A 20,308-nucleotide genomic window follows, 5' to 3' on the forward strand; every position below is an offset into this window, starting at 1 on the left:
AAAGTGGAGGAAAACGGATAGGAGATTGCGTATTAGGGTTTTTGGCTCCCTCATTGGATCCTTCACCATTAAACCCTCCATTTGAAATACTATCCCTTTAAGGCATAATCTGTCATTTGTTTCTCAGCCCAATAGCAGCTCCGCCACTTGGTTTGCTATTCAGCTGAGGGATGGGTCTAAGAGGGAAATGGCACCGCTGTTAAATTCATAGATGAAGCTTTGGATGCAAAGACTTGGTTTCATGTAGAAGACAGGACCATAGTCCATCAGTGCACTATCCTCTTCTCACCCCCCCCATCCGTAACTCATATCGGCCTTATTGGGAGTAGGAAGTTGTGTTCATTAGGTACCAAATGCAAGAAAAGTAACTGAAACCCTCAGCTTCTTTTTCTGTTGCAAAGCACTTAAAAACATTTTCCATTTCACACCCTAATGAACACATCCCTATAGTAGAGCTGTTTGTTGGGGGGTGTAGTATACAGTAGCCTTTCATCCCTAGCACCCTACTGCTGCCCAGCGCTGGGCAAAGGGCTTCCTCAAACCGGGGTCTCTTTTTAAATGGTAATTCACACTTTTTTTTTCTGCTCCTCTGTGGGCCGAGATCCTTCATCCAACAACACCAGACTGGCTGGAATAGGCTGCATCCGGCAGGGATGGAGAGAGATTGTGTGTTTCAGGCTGGCTAGTGTGTGTGTGTCAAGCAAGCTAGTATGTTTGTGCTTGTGTGGGCTCGAACAACCTGTCCTTGTGCATTAGCCAAGGGACAACCTCCACCCCGATGCTTTCTTCCAGAAGGAGAGGATGGTGGTGGTGACCATGTCAATGAGCACTCCTTATCCTTGATATGGTGTCATAGCACTGTTTGAATTAAAGATCATATACATGGATAACAGCTTTTAGTGTTTTTATTTAAATTTAAATTTACTTTGATTTAACTAGGCAAGTCAGTTAAGAACAAATTCTTATTTACAATGACAGCTTACTGGGGAACAATGCGTTAACTGCCTTGTTCAGGGGCAGAATGATAGATTTGTACCTTGTCAGCTCGGGGGATTTGATCCAGCAGCCTTTCGGTTACTGGCCCAATGCTCTAACCACCGTGGTTTACGGCTACCTGACGCCACAATTTTCAATTTGGTACCTCTGATATTGAACTCTGCATGGTTGTGGAAGAGCTTGTAAGTGAGTGGTTTACGCCTGCTGTACTTTGTCATGTGACATAAACTTTGATTTGATTTTTTAATGACAGCAATCCCATCCCAAGCAGACGCATACATCCAGTAAATCCCAGACTATGCACAAAGCTCTCCCTTTAAATTGGATACCAGGCTCTCTCGTGATTCTTTCAATTAGCCAGTTTTTTCTTTGGTGCTTTACATGATGTTTGGTGTTCTTAGTTTAGGTCCGTTGCCCTTTAGATTAATTTATGTTCTTGTGTATTTAGAAAGGAATTTGCCATGTTTGTATTAACTGCTATGTTGGTGAGAATAAACTGGACCTTCAACATGACCTTTCCCGTCTCTCTCCCCAGGGTCAGCTCTCCGGACAGTGGTCTGCACTCCTCTTCGGCACCCGGCAGCACGGACCCCTTCAGCGAGGAGCCGGCCCCCAAGTTCTGGGACGAGCTTGGTCAGATCGGCCTCCCCGACGACATCAACGTCCAGTCCCTGTTTGACCCCACAGGCCAGTGCTGTGCCCACCTGCACTGTGCCGCCTGGTCCGAGGGGGTATGTCGCGGCGAGGCCCAGGACTCGCTGCTCTATGTGGACAAAGCCATAGACTCTGGGAGCACAGAGGTGAGTGGTGACAGAACAAAAACTTTGGGGTATGGTTGTTAGGATTCAACCCTGCGTGTGTTTGCCCTCAATGTCTTTAAACAAGTGACCAGAAAATCAACCACACTGTCTTTGCCAGCTCAGTATTCATGTCCATATAGCCAAGACTGTGAAGACATGGAGATTCAGTCATAAGCATTCAATCACACTGTCATTATGATGACGGTGGTCTGTGGAAAGACAGCGTTATAATTAAGGGGTTGAAGGAAAGTTTGAACCGTGTCTCCAGGCCACCATACACACTGTACCGTGGTGTCGGGGTGAAATCAATGACTCTACCTAGTGTTCAGGTTAGCTGTGTTTCTCTACCGATTCCCCCACAATGTTTTGACTGACAACTTGTTGTGTGATTTATGATTACGAACCGGCTAATTGATTTTAAGGGGAACGTCGGGAAGTAAGTGGACTGTCTTCATTATGTTCACGGTTGATCATAAATGGCATTAATAAAGATGTGTGAGGTTGAAAGGGGTAGTTCAGCAGGTCCCGGCACCCCCTTTTTTTGTGATGGGGGGGGGGGGGGGGTCTTATTAGTATTTGAGTACAGCCAGAAGAGGACTGGCCACCCCTCAAAGCCTGGTTCCTCTCTAGGTTTCTTCCTAGGTTCTGACCTTTTTTGCAGCGTTTTTCCTAACCACTGAGTTTCTACATCTGCATTGCTTGCTGTCTGGGGTTTTAGGCTGGGTTTCTGTATAAGCACTTTGTGACATCTTACTGATGTAAAATGGGCTTTAAATAAATTGGATTGATTGAGAGTAGTGTGTCGCTACTGTGTCATTTAGCTCAGCGGAACTTTCCATTAACACTTAACACAATGCAAAGTGGGGGAGGGAGTCCACATTACAGGTGAATTAATTCACTATATTTTAGCTTGTACTTTTGCTGTGAGGACTTGATATTGATTGCTGGCTGAGTTGAAATATAACTATCTTAACATGTACAACAGTTTTTTTAGTACTGCTTACATGAGGGACTCAGCATGCGATGACTTGCCTCATTTTTACGTACCATGTACTACACTGCTGACTGTATGATTGGGATTGAGCTTAAGTGTGTGTGTGTGTGTCTGGGCACAGTTACAGTGCATTTAAAAAATCCTATTGTTGGTTTGTTGTCTGTGCTGAGGGCGATGCAGCTATAGTTGTGTGTTTGTGTGTGAGAGCTGATGGGGCCCCGTTAAAGGTCATCTTTGGCACTATAATAAGGCTCATTGGAGTGTGAAGCAGAAAAGGTCAGGAGAAAGCACATCTGGAGGTTAACACACGCAGGTTTCTGTTAGCTGGTTATAGCTGGATTTTGGCCGGTAAAAAACAATAAATAAATATATACATTTATTTTATCAGCTTTCCAAAATATGGATGGATATATATGTATCTATCTACACATACAGTTGTTGTCAGAAGTTTACGTACACTCCACAAATGTCTTGTTAACAAACTATAGTTTTGGCAAGTCGGTTAGGACATCTACTTTGTGCATGACAAGTCATTTTTCCAACAATTGTTTACAGACAGATTATTTGACTTATTATTCACTGTATCACAATTCCAGTGGGTCAGAAGATTACATACACTAAGTTGACTGTGCCTTTAAACAGCTTGGAAAATTCCAGAAAATGATGTCATGGCTTTAGAAGCTTCTGATTGACTCAAATGATGTCAATTAACCTATTGGAGGCGTACCTGTGGATGTATTTCAAGGCCTACCTTCAAACTCAGTGCCTCTTTGCTTGACATCATGGGAAAATCAATAGAAATAAGCCAAGACCTCAGAAAAAGAATTGTAGACCTCCACAAGTCTGGTTCATCCTTGAGAGCAATTTCCAAATGCCTGAAGGTACCACATTTATCTGTACAAACAATAGTACACAAGTATAAACATCATGGGACCACGCAGCTGTCATACCGCTCAGGAAGGAAACACATTCTGTCTCCTAGAGATTAAAGTACTTTGTTGCGAAAAGTGCAAATCAATCCCAGAACAACAGCAAAGGACCTTGTGAAGATGCTGGAGGAGACGGGAACAAAAATATCTATATCCACAGTAAAACGAGTCCTATATCAACAACCTGAAAGGCTGCTCAGCATGGAAGAAGCCACTGCTCCAAGACTGCCATAAGAAAGCCAGACTACAGTTTGGATCTGCATATAGGGACAAAGATTGTACTTTTTGGAGAAATGTCCTCTGGTCTGATGAAACAAAAATAGGAATGTTTGGCCATAATGACCGTCGTGACGTTTGGAGGAAAAAGGGTGAGGCTTCAAGCCGAAGAACACCAATCCAACCGTGAAGCACGGGGGTGGCAGCATCATGTTGTGGGGGTGCTTTGCTGCAGGAAGGACTGGTGCACTTCACAAAATAGATGGCATCATGAAGGAGGAAAATTACGTGGATCTATTGAAGCAATATCAAGATATCAGTCAGGAAGTTAAAGCTTGGTTGCAAATGGGTCTTCCAAATGGACAATGACCCCAAGCATACTTCCAAAGTTGTGGCAAAATGGCTTAAAGACAACAAAGTCAAGGTATTGGAGTGGCCATCTCAAAAATATAGATATCGATAGATGTGACTGGTCATGCTTATCGGTCTATAGCAGGGGTCTCCAACAGGTTGATCGTGAGCTACCAGTATGAGTACTCCTATGAGTAGCTTGCTAAACATTTCTGAAAGTACATGCAATGTTCACGTGTTCCACCACAAACTGTCATAAACAAATCTCACAACTATCAAACACTTCAAGCTCCCAACTACTATCTAATCAACACAACATTATCCCACCCCTGGTTAGCCACTATTGGCTTTAAAAGCCAAATCTAACACACTATCTGCCAATTAAATTCCAGCAATATTGCCTCTGTCTGCCTGTGTGGTGTGCACATTTGTCTATCACTCCAGTTGTTATGATTTAAAGTATTTTGGGTTGAAAGAAATACTATCCCCAAAACCTTCTCAATTCAATTTCAACTGTAAAGTAGTAAGTATATGAGTATTTACAGTATATAGTTTGTATCTATTATTTGTAAAATTTGCCAGGAAATGAGCTGCAGCAGTACAGAACCATCGCTAGGCCGGCATAGAATAGGTCAACTTTTTTACTATGGGGGATAGTAGATGAATTTACAGTAGGCTACTGATTTTGCTGTTCTTTACTCGTCTTGTTGGCTGACAAAGTAAATTAGGTTTTCTAACATCAGAATCTGTTAAGAATCACTGCACATCGTTGCATCCTCTCAACTTGTTCTGTCAAATCTGAAATACTATAATCTAAATCTGTCATTCTGAGCACTAATCAGTTTATGCATCCAAGTCATCATGTGGGTCCGGTACATTTCTCAAATGTCTGGGAAATTTAAAATGCTGCCAGTCAAATGTCCAGCGTCATATTTTCCTAACGGAATCCCTGACACACACACACACACACACACACACACACTGTAATGCACCTCACATAGATTTTTATTTGTACACATGTACACTCAGATGCTGCAGCCTGCTATACACTCACCCAGTTCTGAAATTCATACACTGCTGACGCACGCACTACCCACACACACATGCCATCCTCACCTCCATGTCATGTTCGCCTGATTGCATTTACACCCTAAATCAGCAACACTATCGGCAGATTGCTCCTTTAGCTGTCAGCTGAAATGTCAGGCTGGTGTGTGTGTGTGTGTGTGTGTGTGTGTGTGCACGTACACTTGAGTTTTTGTGTGAGTGTCTTATTGACAAGTATGTACAGTGCCTTCAGAAAATTTTCGCACTTGACTTTTTCTACATTTTGTTGTTACCGCCTGAATTTGAAATTGATTAAATGTACGTTTTGTGTCACTGTTCTACACACAATAGTCCATAATGTCAAAGTGGAATTTTGTTTGTCGAACATTCCAGAAATTAATAAGGAATGAAAGGTTCAAATCTCTTAAGGCAATAAGTATTCAACCCCTTTGTTATGGCAATCCTAAATGAGTTCAGGAGTAACAATGTGCTTAATATATCACTTAAGTTGTATGGACTTGTGTTCAATGATAGTGGTTGACATGACTTTTGAATGACCACACACATACAATTATCTGTAAGATCCCTCAATCGAGTAGTGAATTACAAGCACAGATTCAACCACAACGTCCAGGGAGGTATTTCAATGCCTCGCAGAGAGGGGCACAAATAGGTAAATATGTAAACATTAAAAAAAGCAGACGCTGTATATCCCTTTGAGCATGGTGAAGTTATAAATTAGACTTTGTCTGCTGTATCAATACATCTAGTCACTGCAAAGATACAGGCATCCTTCGTAAATGATTTGCAGAAGAGGAAGGAATTTGCTCAGGGATTTCACCATGAGGCCAATGGTGATTTTGAAAACAATTAGAGTTTAATGGTTGTGATGTGAGAACTGAGGATAGATGAATAACATTGTAGTTACTCCACTTACTAACCTAAATGACAGTCAAAAGAAGGAACCCTGTACAGAATACAAATATTCCAAAATATCCAAATCCAACACAATGCACCACTCAGTACCACATATTTTCAAGCTTGGTGGTGGCTGTATCATGTTATGGGTATGCTGGTCATCGGCAAACACTAGGGAGTTTTTTAGGATAAAAAAATCTAAGCTATAATTACAGGCAAAATCCTAGAGGAAAACCTTTTCAGTCTGCTTTCAACAGACACTGGGAGACAAAATCACCTTTTAAAACCACCATAGACTTTAACACAAGGTCAAATTTGTTGCTTACCAAGATGATGTTCAATGTTCCTGAGTGGCCAAGTTACAGTTTTGACTTAAATCGTCTTGAAAATCTATGCCAACCCTTGAAAATGGCTGTCTTGCAACAATAAACTTGACAGAGCATTTAGATTTTTTAAAAGAACAATGAGCAAATATTGTACAATCCAGATATGCATAACTCTTGGAGACTTACATAAAGACTCACAGCTGTAATCACTGCCAAAGGTGCTTTTTGACTCAAGTGTGTGAATACTTATGTAAATAAAAAAATGGCAAATATTTATGTATTTTGTCATTATGGGGTATTGTGTGTAGGTGGGTGAGAGGAAAACATCAAGGGGTATGAATACTTTCTAAAGGCACTGTGTACCTTATGGATGAGTGTGTATCTAACTATACATAGTGTGTGTGTGAGATCTTGTGCTAATAGCACTACAGAAACACCATTGTTTTTCGGCCGGCAGGCTGTGTGTTGGTTGCTCAGGCAGTTCCCTCCCTCCCTTTCCACCAGTGGTATTCTGCCCCTCCAGTGTGAGTTGACAGGGTTTTGCAGTGAGCCATGAAAAAACCCTGGCATTAGGACATCAGGATAATCTTTCAGACCCTTACAATGTAGCCCTGATTTTTAAGACGCCATCGCCTTATCTCCTGTTGAGGTGCCAGCTTTCGAGAGGAAGGATTACTGTATGCCCGACTGACTCATTGATATGTCTGCCGACAGGTCCAACACGACTACGGACAGGTTATTGTGAACTCACTATAGCAGCGTGTTAGGTTATATTTTAGGTAGTTGGATATGTTGTCATTTTGCTAGATATTTAAAATGTTAAATCAACAGGTTTCTAAGTTGTACTTGAGTATGGTGTTGTGTCACTAGTATTTATTAAGGATCCCCATTAGCTGACCTTCCTGTGGTCCAAACAGGAATAAAACACTACCTCGTGGTAAATCATAGGCCTACATAAATAAAACGGTACATCAAACTAGACATTGTGCATTATACATATGTACATTGCTCTATTACTACACATTTTCAGTATAAAATATCTTACAATATTTCAATATTATTACAGTTTGTGTGTGGAGTGTTTGTGTTAGTGTGTGTGCGTATGCGTGCCTCTTCACAGTCCATGTAGTGCCGTGCTCAATTTAGTTACTTGATTTGAAAGAGTTCCATGTAGTCATGGCTCTATGTAGTACTGTGTTTTTCTCAGAGTCTGTTCTGGACTTGGACTGTGAAGAGACCCCTGGTGGCATGTCTTATAGAGTATGAGTTTCTGAGCTGTGTGTTCGCTGTTTGAACAGATAATTCAGTGCTGTAAACATGTCAATGCCTCTCACAAAGAAGAGTAGCGATGCAGGAAGAGTAGCGATGCAGGAAGAGTAGCGATGCAGGAAGAGTAGCGATGCAGGAAGAGTAGCGATGCAGGAAGAGTAGCGATGCAGGAAGAGTAGCGATGCAGGAAGAGTAGCGATGCAGGAAGAGTAGTGAGGACTTTGAGTCAGGAGAGATTGATATTAGCCTTCCATGTACATTTGAGTTCTGGTTGAACTGTAATTTGCCTGTGTCCTTTGTGGCACAACTGAGCAGTAGACCAGGTGTGATAAACTAGGGCCTGTTGGACTTGTTTGGTTGATTGTGATGTCTCCATCTTAGCTACTGTTGAATTTTGTATTTTTATTTGACCTTTTATTTAACTAGGCAAGTCAGTTAAGAACACATTCTTATTTACTATGACGGCCTACCAAAAGGCCTTCTGCGGGGACAGAGGCTGGGATAAAAAATAAATTGAATCTAAATATAGGACAAAACACACGTCATGACAAGAGAGACAACACTACATAAAGAGAGACCTGAGACGACAACATAGCATGGCAGCAGCACATGACAACACAGTATGGCAGCAGCACATGACAACACAGTATGGTAGCAACATAACAACAACATGCTAGGAACACAACGTGGTAGCTGCACAAAACATGGTACAAACATTATTGGGCACAGACAACAGCACAAAGGGCAAGAAGGTAGAGACAACAATACATCACACAAAGCAGCCACAACTGTCAGTAAGAGTGTCCATGATTGAGTGTTTGAATGAAGAGATTGAGATAAAACTGTCCAGTTTGAGTGCTTGTTTCAGCTCGTTCCAGTCGCTAGCTGAAATGTCAGTTTACAATCTAGGGTTAGACAAGCAGTTTAGTCTCCTCCAATTGTTCAATTGCCACATTATTCATTACAAGATTTAGATGATGTTTAGGGTTAGCAAATGATTTGTCCCAAATACAATGGTTTTTGTTTTTGATATATTTAAGATGAACTTATTACTATCCACCCATTCTAAAACTGACTGCAGCTCTTTAAGTGTTGCAGTAATTTCACTGGCTGTGGTATCTAATGTTATCAGCGTACATAGACACACAGGCTTTACTCAAGGTTAGTGGTCATTAGTAAAAATAAGAGAAAGTAAGAGGCCAAGGTTTACTTTGTGTTAGAGAGGCTTCCATTAATAAAGAATACTCTCTGTTTTCTGATAGGTGGGTAACTATCGACCAACAATATGACAAAGGATGTAAAGCCAGAACACACATTTTTTTTTCAACAGCAGACTATGATTGATAATGTCAAAACCTTGCACTGAAGTCTTAACAGAACAGCTCCCAGTACCTCCTTATTATCAACTTCTTTCAGCACCCAGTCTAGGACCAAAAGGCTTCTCAACAGCTTCTACCCCAAGCCGTAAGACTGCTGAACAATTAATACATTTGCCACCGGACTCTTTACATTGACACCCCCCCCTTCCTTTTGTACACTGTTGCTTCTCGTTGTTTATTGTCTATGCATAGTTACTTCACCCCTAGCTACTTGTACAAATTACCTCAGCTAACTTGTACCCTCGCACACTGACTCTGTACCGACCGGTACCCCCTGTATATAGCCTCGTTATTCTTATTGTGTTACTTTTGATTATTTTTTACTTTAGCCTATTTGGTAAATCTTTTAACTCTTCTTGAACTGAACTGTTGGTTAAGGGCTTGTAAGTAAGCATTTCATGTTAAGGTATACACTTTGTTTTTGGCGCATGTGACAAAGTTTGATTTGACTCCCTGTAGTTCTGACACAATCAGTGTCGATGAAGGGGAGGAGACGGGCTAACCCTCCTCCTACAATTTCCGTGGCCCCGCGGAAATATAGTTATCATGATGAAATCCCCATCAAAATCCATCTGTTTAAGCTAGAGGCATCTGCAGTGTTCGTCAGACCATGAGGCATCCTGAAAATCAGTCTTCTCACCAAAACGTCTGTAGCCTCCGAATGCTTTGTTCTGCAAACTACTATCACCCTTCTGTAGAAAGAACAGCATCACAGGAATCATCTGATATCACAGCAGCCTCTTTTGCCAACTTCTGTCTGTATCATCCGAACAGTTTGGGCTACACATCTCTGTGGAAAGGTGATTCTCTCACGTACATGTCGGTTGTTTTCCTCTAGGATGCCCACAAGATTCAAATCAAATTTTATTGGTCACATACACATGATTAGCAGATGTTATTGCGGGTGTAGTGAAATGCTTCTGCTTCTAGCTCCGACAGTGCAGTAATATTTAACAAATTACACAACATAAACCCAATACATACAAATCTAAGTAGGAATGAATAAAGAATATATACATATATGGACGAGCGATGTCAGAGCGGAACGGACTAAGATACCGTAGAATAGTATAGAATACAGTATATACATATGAGATGAGTAATGCCAAATATGTAAATATTAAGTGACTAAGATACCGTAGAATACAGTATATACATATGAGATTAGTAATGCCAAATATGTAAATATTAAGTGACTAAGATACCATAGAATAGTATAGAATACCATATATACATATGAGATGAGTAAGGCCAGACATATAAACATTATTAAGGGACTAAGATACCATAGAATAGTATAGAATACAGTATATACATATGAGATGAGTAATGCCAGATATATAAACATTATTAAGGGACTAAGATACTGTAGAATAGTATAGAATACAGTATATACATATGAGATGAGTAATGCCACATATGTAAACATTAAGTGACTAGTGTTCCATTCCTTAAAGTGGCAAGTGATTTCTAGTCTATGCCTATAGGCAGCAGCCTCTAATGAGCTAGTGGTGGTTGTTTAACAGTCTAATGGCCTTGAGATAGAAGCTGAAAAGAGGCTCGTCTGAAAGTCCCCAGTACCAGTTTAAAAAATGAACTGAAGTATATATGGAGATTGCTAAAATAAGGGGTTCAATACCTGTAAAACAAAAATAATACAGTATATAAATAGTTTCCTGGTCTTTCTTATATCTCTCAGATATAGGACGGACACATCAGAACAAACTTCCTTTAAATTTTTGGGCAGGTAACATCTGTACCATGTCAGGAATCTGTTATTCAATGTGTTTCTATGGGCTAATAGCATTAATGACATATTCAATGGTCATCAAATATATATATATATATATATATATATATATATATATATATATATATATATATATATATATATATATATATATATATTGTTTGATACCATAAGTGATCTTAAAATTCTAAATCAAATGGCTGAATGATCCTTGGTTTGACTATCTTTAAACAATTCCATATGTTCGCTTAGTAGAACGAAGGCTGAGGCTGTTCTGAAGTCAATATTACAAAGGTGTTTCTCAGTGTAGATCACTACCATCTTCAGTCATTTTGCATCCAAGTTTTCAGTACCAGGTGTTGTCATTATTGATAGACAACAATCTTTTTTTTTTTACACCCCTTCCACACTAGAAATTACAATGCTTGTCTTTCATAATTTTTCGTTAATGCATGGATTGGAAGGTTCAGTTTGTTGGCATGTTATGCCTAAGTTTGCTAATCTTGCCAATGAAAAAGTCATTGTCAATTACAGTATGTTTGCCAATCATCTGTGCAGCCAGACTTATTTGCCATTCCCTTTGTGCAGTTTTTGAATTCCTCATCAATCACTTAGATGTTTTTTTACGGTCAGTTTCTTAATGTGTGCGTGCTTATCATTAACTGGAAGAAGCAATTTTATAATTACCCTCTTCATACTACCGAGCCAAGCTGTACTGTGCTTCCCTGGTTACGCTTCCACCAAAGTGGCTGGAACCGTCCTGGAAAGGACAATGTGAAAAGAACATTTCCAAGCCAGCACAGTACGGTTTGGGTTAGCACAATGGTGAAACAACGGTTATGTGATACCAGGCCGGTCCAACTTGTTGTTCTATTCTAAGTAGCACTGGACCAGATATCCATCCATTGCATTTCTCCTCTCTGGTTTGGTCCATTTGGACAGTAGCCATTTTAGCTATTTGTAGAGGGAGGGAGGGTTTGTAGAGGTGGGCCACTATCATTTTGACTCAACTATTACTCTTTGGGGCGTTGTGGGAGAAGTGGGCTCAAGCCAGTATGGCGAGATGGAAACATTCCAGTTACACATTGTTTTATATTTCTGCTTTAGCGTAGATTATGAAAGAGAACCATGTACCACACTGTGATGCGATTACAGCAGTCTTGCTTGATTATTATTTTCAACAAAACAACGGAGGATTAAGGTTTGAAGAGAGGTTGGTGTCATTTTGAAGGGGATCACTTTTTCCTTCATTACTCCCTATGCCATCTCAAGGGACTTGATGGGTATAGTAAGCATATCAATAGAATTACAGAACATTGACTTGAATAATAAGACTAAACTAAACCCTCTGACAAGGGTTTGCTAGAACTAAGGAGAGGCAGAGAAAGCTGAAGAGAAGGAGAAAGTGAACAACAGAAGTGCTGACTTAAACCATTTTAACTTGAAGGCCCCATTCTTTCTCGACTCTTGACAGTTTTCATTATTTAAAGGAGAACTCGCATTCTCTGGCCACGGAAATGTCAATGTATATTCAGGTGCTAGAGCCAGGTTCGCTCGCCTTGACCAGAGCACCTCATTTAGGCAGTCTATTTGTTTGTTTTTTACTATAATCGCAATTCTCTACTATTACAGAGGTTTGCTTCAATTTGAACCTGGGTTTTGAATCTAATATGCTTTTATTTTCTTCATTTCACTGGTGAGGCCTGACAAAAAAATAATGAGATTTTATGTGTAAAAGCACCAATGCTTTTTAGGCTGGGGGTTTAGAGCTGAAATGTGTCAATACCTAGCGATTGTCGTCAACGTGGGAATTAGTATGACATTTTTGTAAAGCTTGTAGTAAGTGCTGAAACTGAAATATAGAGCCAGTGGTTAATTGGCCGTAAAGATGAAGCATATGGTTCCAGCCTCCAATCACGATGCCTGAAAACCTGATCAGCTCAACCAGGGGTCTGTTCAGAACGTTCCGATTTGAAATGTATTGTATAGAACCGATATGATTGCCTGTCACCTTGAAAGGCAATTGTCAGGCTCGACTTGTTCCATTTCGATCTGTAACTTTTCAAAAGGTTTCAAATCACTGAATACCCCTGGTTTCTTCTCGAAAATGACCAGGTTGTTTTCTTATAGGCGTTATTGAGTGAATCAGGAAAAACTAAGTATTCAAACTAGCTTTCTTAATCATTGTCTTTCTCTCTTTCGCTGTCTCATGCTCTCTCTCTCTGTTTTGCAGTGCTGTGCATTCTGTAAGCGCCTTGGGGCATCCATCAAGTGCTGTGAGGAGGGCTGCTGCCGCTCGTACCATTTCCCCTGCGCTGCCGCCGCCGGAACATTCCAGGACCTGCGCCGACACACCCTCCTCTGCCCTGACCACCTCCAGCTGGCCTCACAAACATGTGAGTATAGATCCTGTGTTCCACTGGGAGAATGAGGACAACTGGATTACACTAGATGTGAAACAAACAGCCTTGACTTGGTGTAGGCTATATTGTCAGTGAGTATCACGTAGGTACACTATTTATACAAAAGTATGTGGACAACCCTTCAAATGAGTAGATTTGGCTATTTCAGCCAATTCATTGCTGACAGTTGTATTAATAATACAAAATTCTGCCCTGCAATATTTGCACTGGTCAGCTAAGTGATGTTATTGAAGTGGAAACGTCTAGAAGCAACAACGGCTCAGCTGCGAAGTGGTAGGTCACACAAGCCCACAGAACGGGACCGCCGAGTGCTAAAGTGCGTAACGCATAAAAATCCTCTACTCGGTTGCAACTCTCACTAACCGAGTTCCAAGCTGCCTCTGGAAGCAACGTCAGCACAAGAACTGTTCGTCGAGAGCTTCATGAAATGGGTTTCCATGGCCGAGCAGCCGCACACAAGCCTAAGATCACCAGGCGCAATGCCAACTGTCAGCTGGAGTGATGTAAAGCTTGCCGCAATTGGACACTGAAGCAGTGGAAACGCGTTCTGGCAGTCCGACGGATGAATCTGGGTTTGGCAGATGCCAGGAGAACGCTACCTGCTCCAATGCATTGTGCCAACTATACATTTTGGTGGTCTGGGGCTGTTTTTCATGGTTCGGCCAAGGCCCCTTAGTTCCAGTGAAGGGAAATATTAACGCTAGAGCATACAATGACATTCTAGACAATTCAGTGCTTCCAACTTTGTGGCAACAGTTTGGGGGGAGGTCCTTTCCTGTTTCATCATGGCAATGTCCCCATACAGAAATGGTTTGTCAAGATCGGTGTGCAAGAAGTTGACTGGCCTGCACAGAGAACTGACCTCAACCCCATCGAAGACCTTTCGTATGAATTGGAACGCCGACTGCGAGCCAGGCCTAGTCGCCAAACATCAGTGCCAACCTCACTAATGCTCTTATTGCTGAATGAAAGCAAGTCCCAGCAGCAATGTTCTAACATCTTGTGGAAAGCCTTCCCAGAAGAGTGGATGATGTTACAGCAGCAAAGGGGGGGACCAACTCCATATTAATGCCCATGATTTTGGAATGTGATGTTCGACGAGCTGGTGTCCACATACTTTCGGTCATGTCTATTATGAAATTCACTCAAATCACCCTTTGTATGTTTTTGCAGTGTGTTAAATTCAAAGTGATGTTACTTTCTCATTGGATGAAATGTATGTAAACATTTTTGCAGCCTTTAGCCTAATGTTAACCTAATGGTCCATGGCAGGTCACTCCAAAATACATTTTTGTCAGAGGCCTTCAAACCTCACATGTGGTCCCATGTTGAAACAAGTCCACATCCCAGGTCATCTGTTGTGTGAAATGTTCCTTTACCTTTTTTCTACTTCATATTATCATCTCCAATATCATCGTATACAGGTTTCTATGTTTTGTGTCAAAACTGAATATTTTTTTCCCCAATGGCATAATCTGATGTGTGTCGTGATTTCAAACCAATTATGAATAGTCATTGTCTACTAATTGGTTAAGATCACATTATGCACACCAGATGATGCCATTGGAACAACGTAACTTCCTTTTGACTACAAAACATAAACGCAGCATTTTCACATACTGTATGTTGAAGTTCGGGCTTGGCGATATGGCCTAAAAATATATACTTTTTTCAACCTTATGGGCGATTTACGATATCTCTATTTAAAAGAAGAAAGTTTTATCTAAATAAGCTTTGTACAATTTAAAGATCATATACACTGCATTTCAAACAGTCAGCAATAATCTAATGAATTCAGGGCTTTTGGAATTATACCTAGGCTAATATAATAATCACTGATCTGGCTTTCAAGTCTGTCTATGAAAATCCCCTTTTTGTTACAAATTTACCCAGAACCATGCATAATGCACATGAACTAATACTGACTAACTTCTTGTAGCAGACATTATAGAACAAGGACACAGGCCTCATCGGCAATCTGTCAAGCACAAGGCCACATGCTACTGAGTAGCCAGCTAATCTTTATATTTCAAGTTTAGCCATCTTGGATTTGTTTGCTAGACCAGTTGAATGGTTTTAAACACACCCTTCTGTCCGTCTCCTGTTTGAACAGCATGCTAGCCTGTCCACTTTGTTCAGATGTTGAAATCAAGTGGCCTACCTTATTTCTCAGAATGAGAACAAGTTGCCGATTCCTTATATAATTGTGTTTTATGCTTATAGCACGTTTATTAAACATAGACTAGACCGCTAGTATAGCAGTATTTGGCTAACATGCTACTAGCAGTACGTGGTCTAACTGTTTCAGTGTCTGTTCTGGGAGCAATTTGAGGAGTGGAGACATAGGTATTGTTAGAAAGTTTAACTTTACAGTAAAATAAATTCTCAATGTCTTTCAGTGTCCGTATGACCGATTCTGCAAATAGTCAGAGAGGAAAATTGTCAGAGAGGAAAAAGTGATCTCTCATCTTTGTTGTTGTGGCAGGGGGAGGAGCTTGGTATGTGTGTGTAAATGGGAAGGTGCACAGTTACAGCAAAAGGAGCAGACGAGACCAAAAAGAAAACATGAAACAAACGCTCATAAAAAAATAACCACACTTCACCCTTTTGATTCTTGCAATACAGTCCTTTGGAATATTGCGCTAAAAGATCAATTCTAATTAATTTGATATATCGCCCAGCCCCAGTTGGGGTAGTGTTGGAGATTATTAATATTACGTTGAACGATTTAGAAATTTCCCTTTTTAATATAGTTCCTCCCTCAACGGTCTTTTTTAATATAGTGCCTCCCTGATCTGTCTTTTTTAATATAGTGCCTCCCTGATCTGTCTTTTTTAATATAGTGCCTCCCTGAACTGTCTTTTTTAATATAGTGCCTCCCTGATCTGTCTTTTTTAATATAGTGCCTCCCTGATCTGTCTTTTTTAATATAGTGCCTCCCTGATCTGTCTTTTTTAATATAGTGCCTCCCTGAACTGTCTTTTTTAATATAGTGCCTCCCTGAACTGTCTTTTTTAATATTATGTCCCTTTCCTAAACTGTCCCTTTTTAGTATTTATTTTCTCCTCACCCACAGCTAAAGAGGAGGTGAAGTGCTTGTTGTGTGACAGTGCTGGGGACCTGCAGGACCAGCTCTTCTGTACCGCGTGTGGGCAGCACTACCACGGGGCGTGTTTGGACGTGGGTGTTACCCCCCTGAAGAGGGCCGGCTGGCAGTGCCCCGAGTGCAAAGTCTGTTTGACCTGCAGGTAAGGGTCGACTCTGTAGCATAAATTACCAGATGTGAGCTTGTTAATTAACTGTATGCACTAGTAGCCACTGTGCTAGTTAGCTGTATGCATTAGTAGCTGTGTTTGCTAGTTGGCTGTGTTTGCTAATTGGCTGTATTTGCTAGTTGGCGGTGTGCGCTAGTTGGCGGTGTGCGCTAGTTGGCGGTGTGCGCTAGTTGGCGGTGTGCGCTAGTTGGCGGTGTGCGCTAGTTGGCGGTGTGCGCTAGTTGGCGGTGTGCGCTAGTTGGCGGTGTGCGCTAGTTGGCGGTGTGTGCTAGTAGGCTGTGTTTGATAGTAGCCATCGTGTGGTGTGGTCACCCATCCCCGAGACCTTAACTTCTCTAGGGTAGGGTGCAGCATTCGGAATTTTGGATGAAAAGCATGCCCAAATTAAACGGCCTGCTACTCGGGCCCAGAAGATATGATATGCATATAACTGGTAGATTTGGATAGACAACCCTCTAAAGTTTCCAAAACTGTTAAAATAGTGTCTGTGAGTATAACAGAACTGATTTAGCAGGCGAAAACCTGAGAAAAAATCCAATCAGGAAGTAGTTTTATTTTGGTTTTGTAGTTTTCTATTCAATGCCATTACAGTATTTATTGACTTAGGACTCCATTTGCAGTTCCTATGCCTTCCACTAGATGTCAACAGTCTTTAGAAATCGTTTCAGGCTTGTATTCTTATAAAAGAGGAAGTAAGGCCAGTCTGAACGAGTGGACCCTACCGTGTCGCAGAGCTTTTTCATGCGCAAGTGCAGTTCTTGTTTACCTTTTATATTGACGACGTTATTGTCCGGTTGAAATATTATAGATCATTTAGGCTAAGAAAACTACCTGAGGATTGAATATAAACATCGTTTGACATGTTTCTATGAACTTTACGGATACAATTAGTTTTTTTGTCTGATTGTTGTGACTGCATTTGAACCTGTGGATTACTGAAGAAAACACGCTAACAAAACCGCCAAGTCAAAAAAACACTTTCCAGCCAAAGATAGGAGTCACAAAAAGCAGAAATATAGATCAAATTAATCACTAACCTTTGATGATCTTCATCAGATGACACTCATAGGACATCATGTTACACAAAACATGTATGTTTTGTTCGATAATGTTTATATTTATATCCAAAAATCTCACTTTACATTGACGCCTTATGTTTTGATTCCAAGACATGGGGTGATTTTGCAGAAATACTAATAATAAACATTGATAAACGATACTAGTGTTATTCACAGAATTAAAGATTTCTCCTTAATGCAACCACTGTGTCAGATTAGGTTTTTTTTATTACGGAAAAAGCATAATCTGAGAACGGCGCTCAGAACCCAAAACAGCCAGAGGAATAGCCGCCATTTTGGAATCAACAAAGTTAGAAACAACATCATAAATATCCACTTACCTTTGATCTTCATCAGAAGGCACTCCCAGGAATACCAGTTCGACAATAAATGACTGATTTGTTCCATAAAGTTCCATCATTTATGTCCAAATAGCCACTTGTTGTTAGCGTGTTCAGCCCAGTAAAACATCTTCATGAGGCGCGAGCATTTCATCCAGACAAAAACTAAAAGTTCCGTTACAGTCCTTTAGAAACATGTCAAACGATGTATGGAATCAATCGCTAGGATATTTTTAACATAAAATATCAATAGGCATTGGAACGAGAGGTCACTCTGTCGGGAGCGTGCGTCATAAGACCAAGGCTCTCTGCCAGACCACTGACTCAAACAGGTCACATGAGCCCTTCCTTTATAGTAGAATCCTCATTCAAGTTTCAAAAGACGGTTGACATCTAGTGGAAGCCCTAGGAGGTGCAACCTCATCCATATCTCAATGTGTACTCGGTAGGCAAAGCTTTGAAAAACTACAAACCTCAGATTTCCCACTTCCTGGTTGGAGTTTCTCAGGTTTTCGCCTGCCGTATGAGTTCTGTTATACTCACAGACATCATTCAAACAGTTTTAGAAACTTCAGAGTGTTTTCTATCCAATACTAATACTGTGTATATATTAGCATCTGGGACAGAGTAGGAGGCAGTTCTCTGGGCACGCTATTCATCCAAAAGTGAACATGCTGCCCCCTATCCCAAAAAGGTTATTAATCAGGACATCAGTTTTCAGCTGTGCTAACAATTGCAAAAGGGGTTTTTAATGATCAATTAGCCTTTTACAATTATTAACTGGGATGAGCTATCACAATGTGCCTTTGGAACACAGATGTGTGATGGTTGTGGATAATGGGAATATGTAGATATTCCATATAAAATCAGCTGTTTCCAGCTACAATAACAATTTACAACATTAACAATGTCTACACTGTGTTTCTGACCAATTTGATGTTATTTTAACGGGGAAAATTTTTGCTTTTCTTTAAAAAAAAAGACATTTCTAAGTGACCCCACACTTTTGAACGGTAGTGTGTGTATTTAAAAAAACATGTTTATGTAACCTTTTATTTAACTAGGCATTGCTGTAGCGTTAAGATTTCCTGACTTCACTGGGTCTAAGGGGCCTAGCCCGAACCATGAAAAACAGCCCCAGACCATTATTCTTCCTCCACCAAACTTTACAGTTGTCACTATGTATTGGGGCAGGTAGTGTTCTCCTGGCATCCACCAAACCAAGATTCATCCGTTGGAGTACCAGATGGTGAAGCGTGATTCATCACTCCAGAGAACCCGTTTCCACTGCTCATGTGTCCAATTGCGGCGAGCTTTACACCACTCCAGCCAACGTTTGGCATTGCGCATTGTCATCACTCGCTATGATACATCTGGCTCAGGACAATGACCCAAAACACCCCTCCAGGCTGTGTAAGGGCTGTTTGACCAAGGAAAGTGATGGAGTGCTGCATCAGATGTCCTGGCCTCCACAATCACCTGACCTGACCTCAACCCAATTGAGATGGTTTGGGATAAGTTGGACCACAGAGTAAAGGAAAAGCATTCCTCACGAAGCTGGTTGAGAGAATGCCAAGCGTGTGTATAGTTGTCATCCAGGCAAATTGTGGCTACTTTGAATAATTTGAAATGTAAAATATATTTTGATGTTTTACACTTTTTTGGGTACTACATGATTCCATTTGTTATTTCATAGTTTTGATGTCTTCGCTATTATTCCACAACATCAATTCACCTTCCAAGTTTAGAGAAGAAGAACCTCATACAATGCAATGAAATTATATTCACCTGAAGTGCTGGTACTGCTTGAACTGTGGCAGCAGTCTGAAGTATGGAGTCAGTTGTTGTTGCCAGCCATATCTTTCCACCAGCACCGTACCATCCTCCAGTCCAAACAGCTGTGGGATGTTGACCCCTGTCACAGTGCTGTCCTTCACAACACCAGCAATCTCAGACAAAGTGTTCACTCTGTTCTTTCTGAAGCGCTGCTTGTTGATGCCCACACATCAGTCAGGGGCAAACTTTGTGTGGCCTGTGATCAGGAAGTGAAGGTCAAAACTGTGGTGGAGCTTGTGCATGGTCCGCCAGGCACAGTACCAGAGCACAAACTTGTTCTTGTTTTGGGCACTGCAGTTGCGAGGAGATAGAAAGTACAGTGCCTTGCGAAAGTATTCGGCCCCCTTGAACTTTGCGACCTTTTGCCACATTTCAGGCTTCAAACATAAAGATATAAAAC

At 41.0% G+C, this 20,308-nt stretch overlaps 1 protein-coding gene across 11 annotated transcripts in view; it reads left to right on the plus strand.

Moving 5' to 3' along the window:
• Positions 1 to 20,308, plus strand: part of kmt2ca (lysine (K)-specific methyltransferase 2Ca) — a 240,048-nt gene that overhangs the window by 76,215 nt on the left and 143,525 nt on the right. For all 11 annotated transcript variants that reach the window (XM_031796719.1, XM_031796716.1, XM_031796715.1 and 8 more), the window contains exons 6-8: positions 1,532 to 1,796; positions 13,209 to 13,371; positions 16,475 to 16,646. In XM_031796719.1, the coding sequence (XP_031652579.1) occupies positions 1,532 to 1,796; positions 13,209 to 13,371; positions 16,475 to 16,646 (600 nt within the window). The remainder of the gene's footprint in view (positions 1 to 1,531; positions 1,797 to 13,208; positions 13,372 to 16,474; positions 16,647 to 20,308) is intronic.

Source organism: Oncorhynchus kisutch, linkage group LG18, assembly GCF_002021735.2.
Source record: "Oncorhynchus kisutch isolate 150728-3 linkage group LG18, Okis_V2, whole genome shotgun sequence".
Lineage (NCBI taxonomy): Eukaryota > Metazoa > Chordata > Actinopteri > Salmoniformes > Salmonidae > Oncorhynchus > Oncorhynchus kisutch.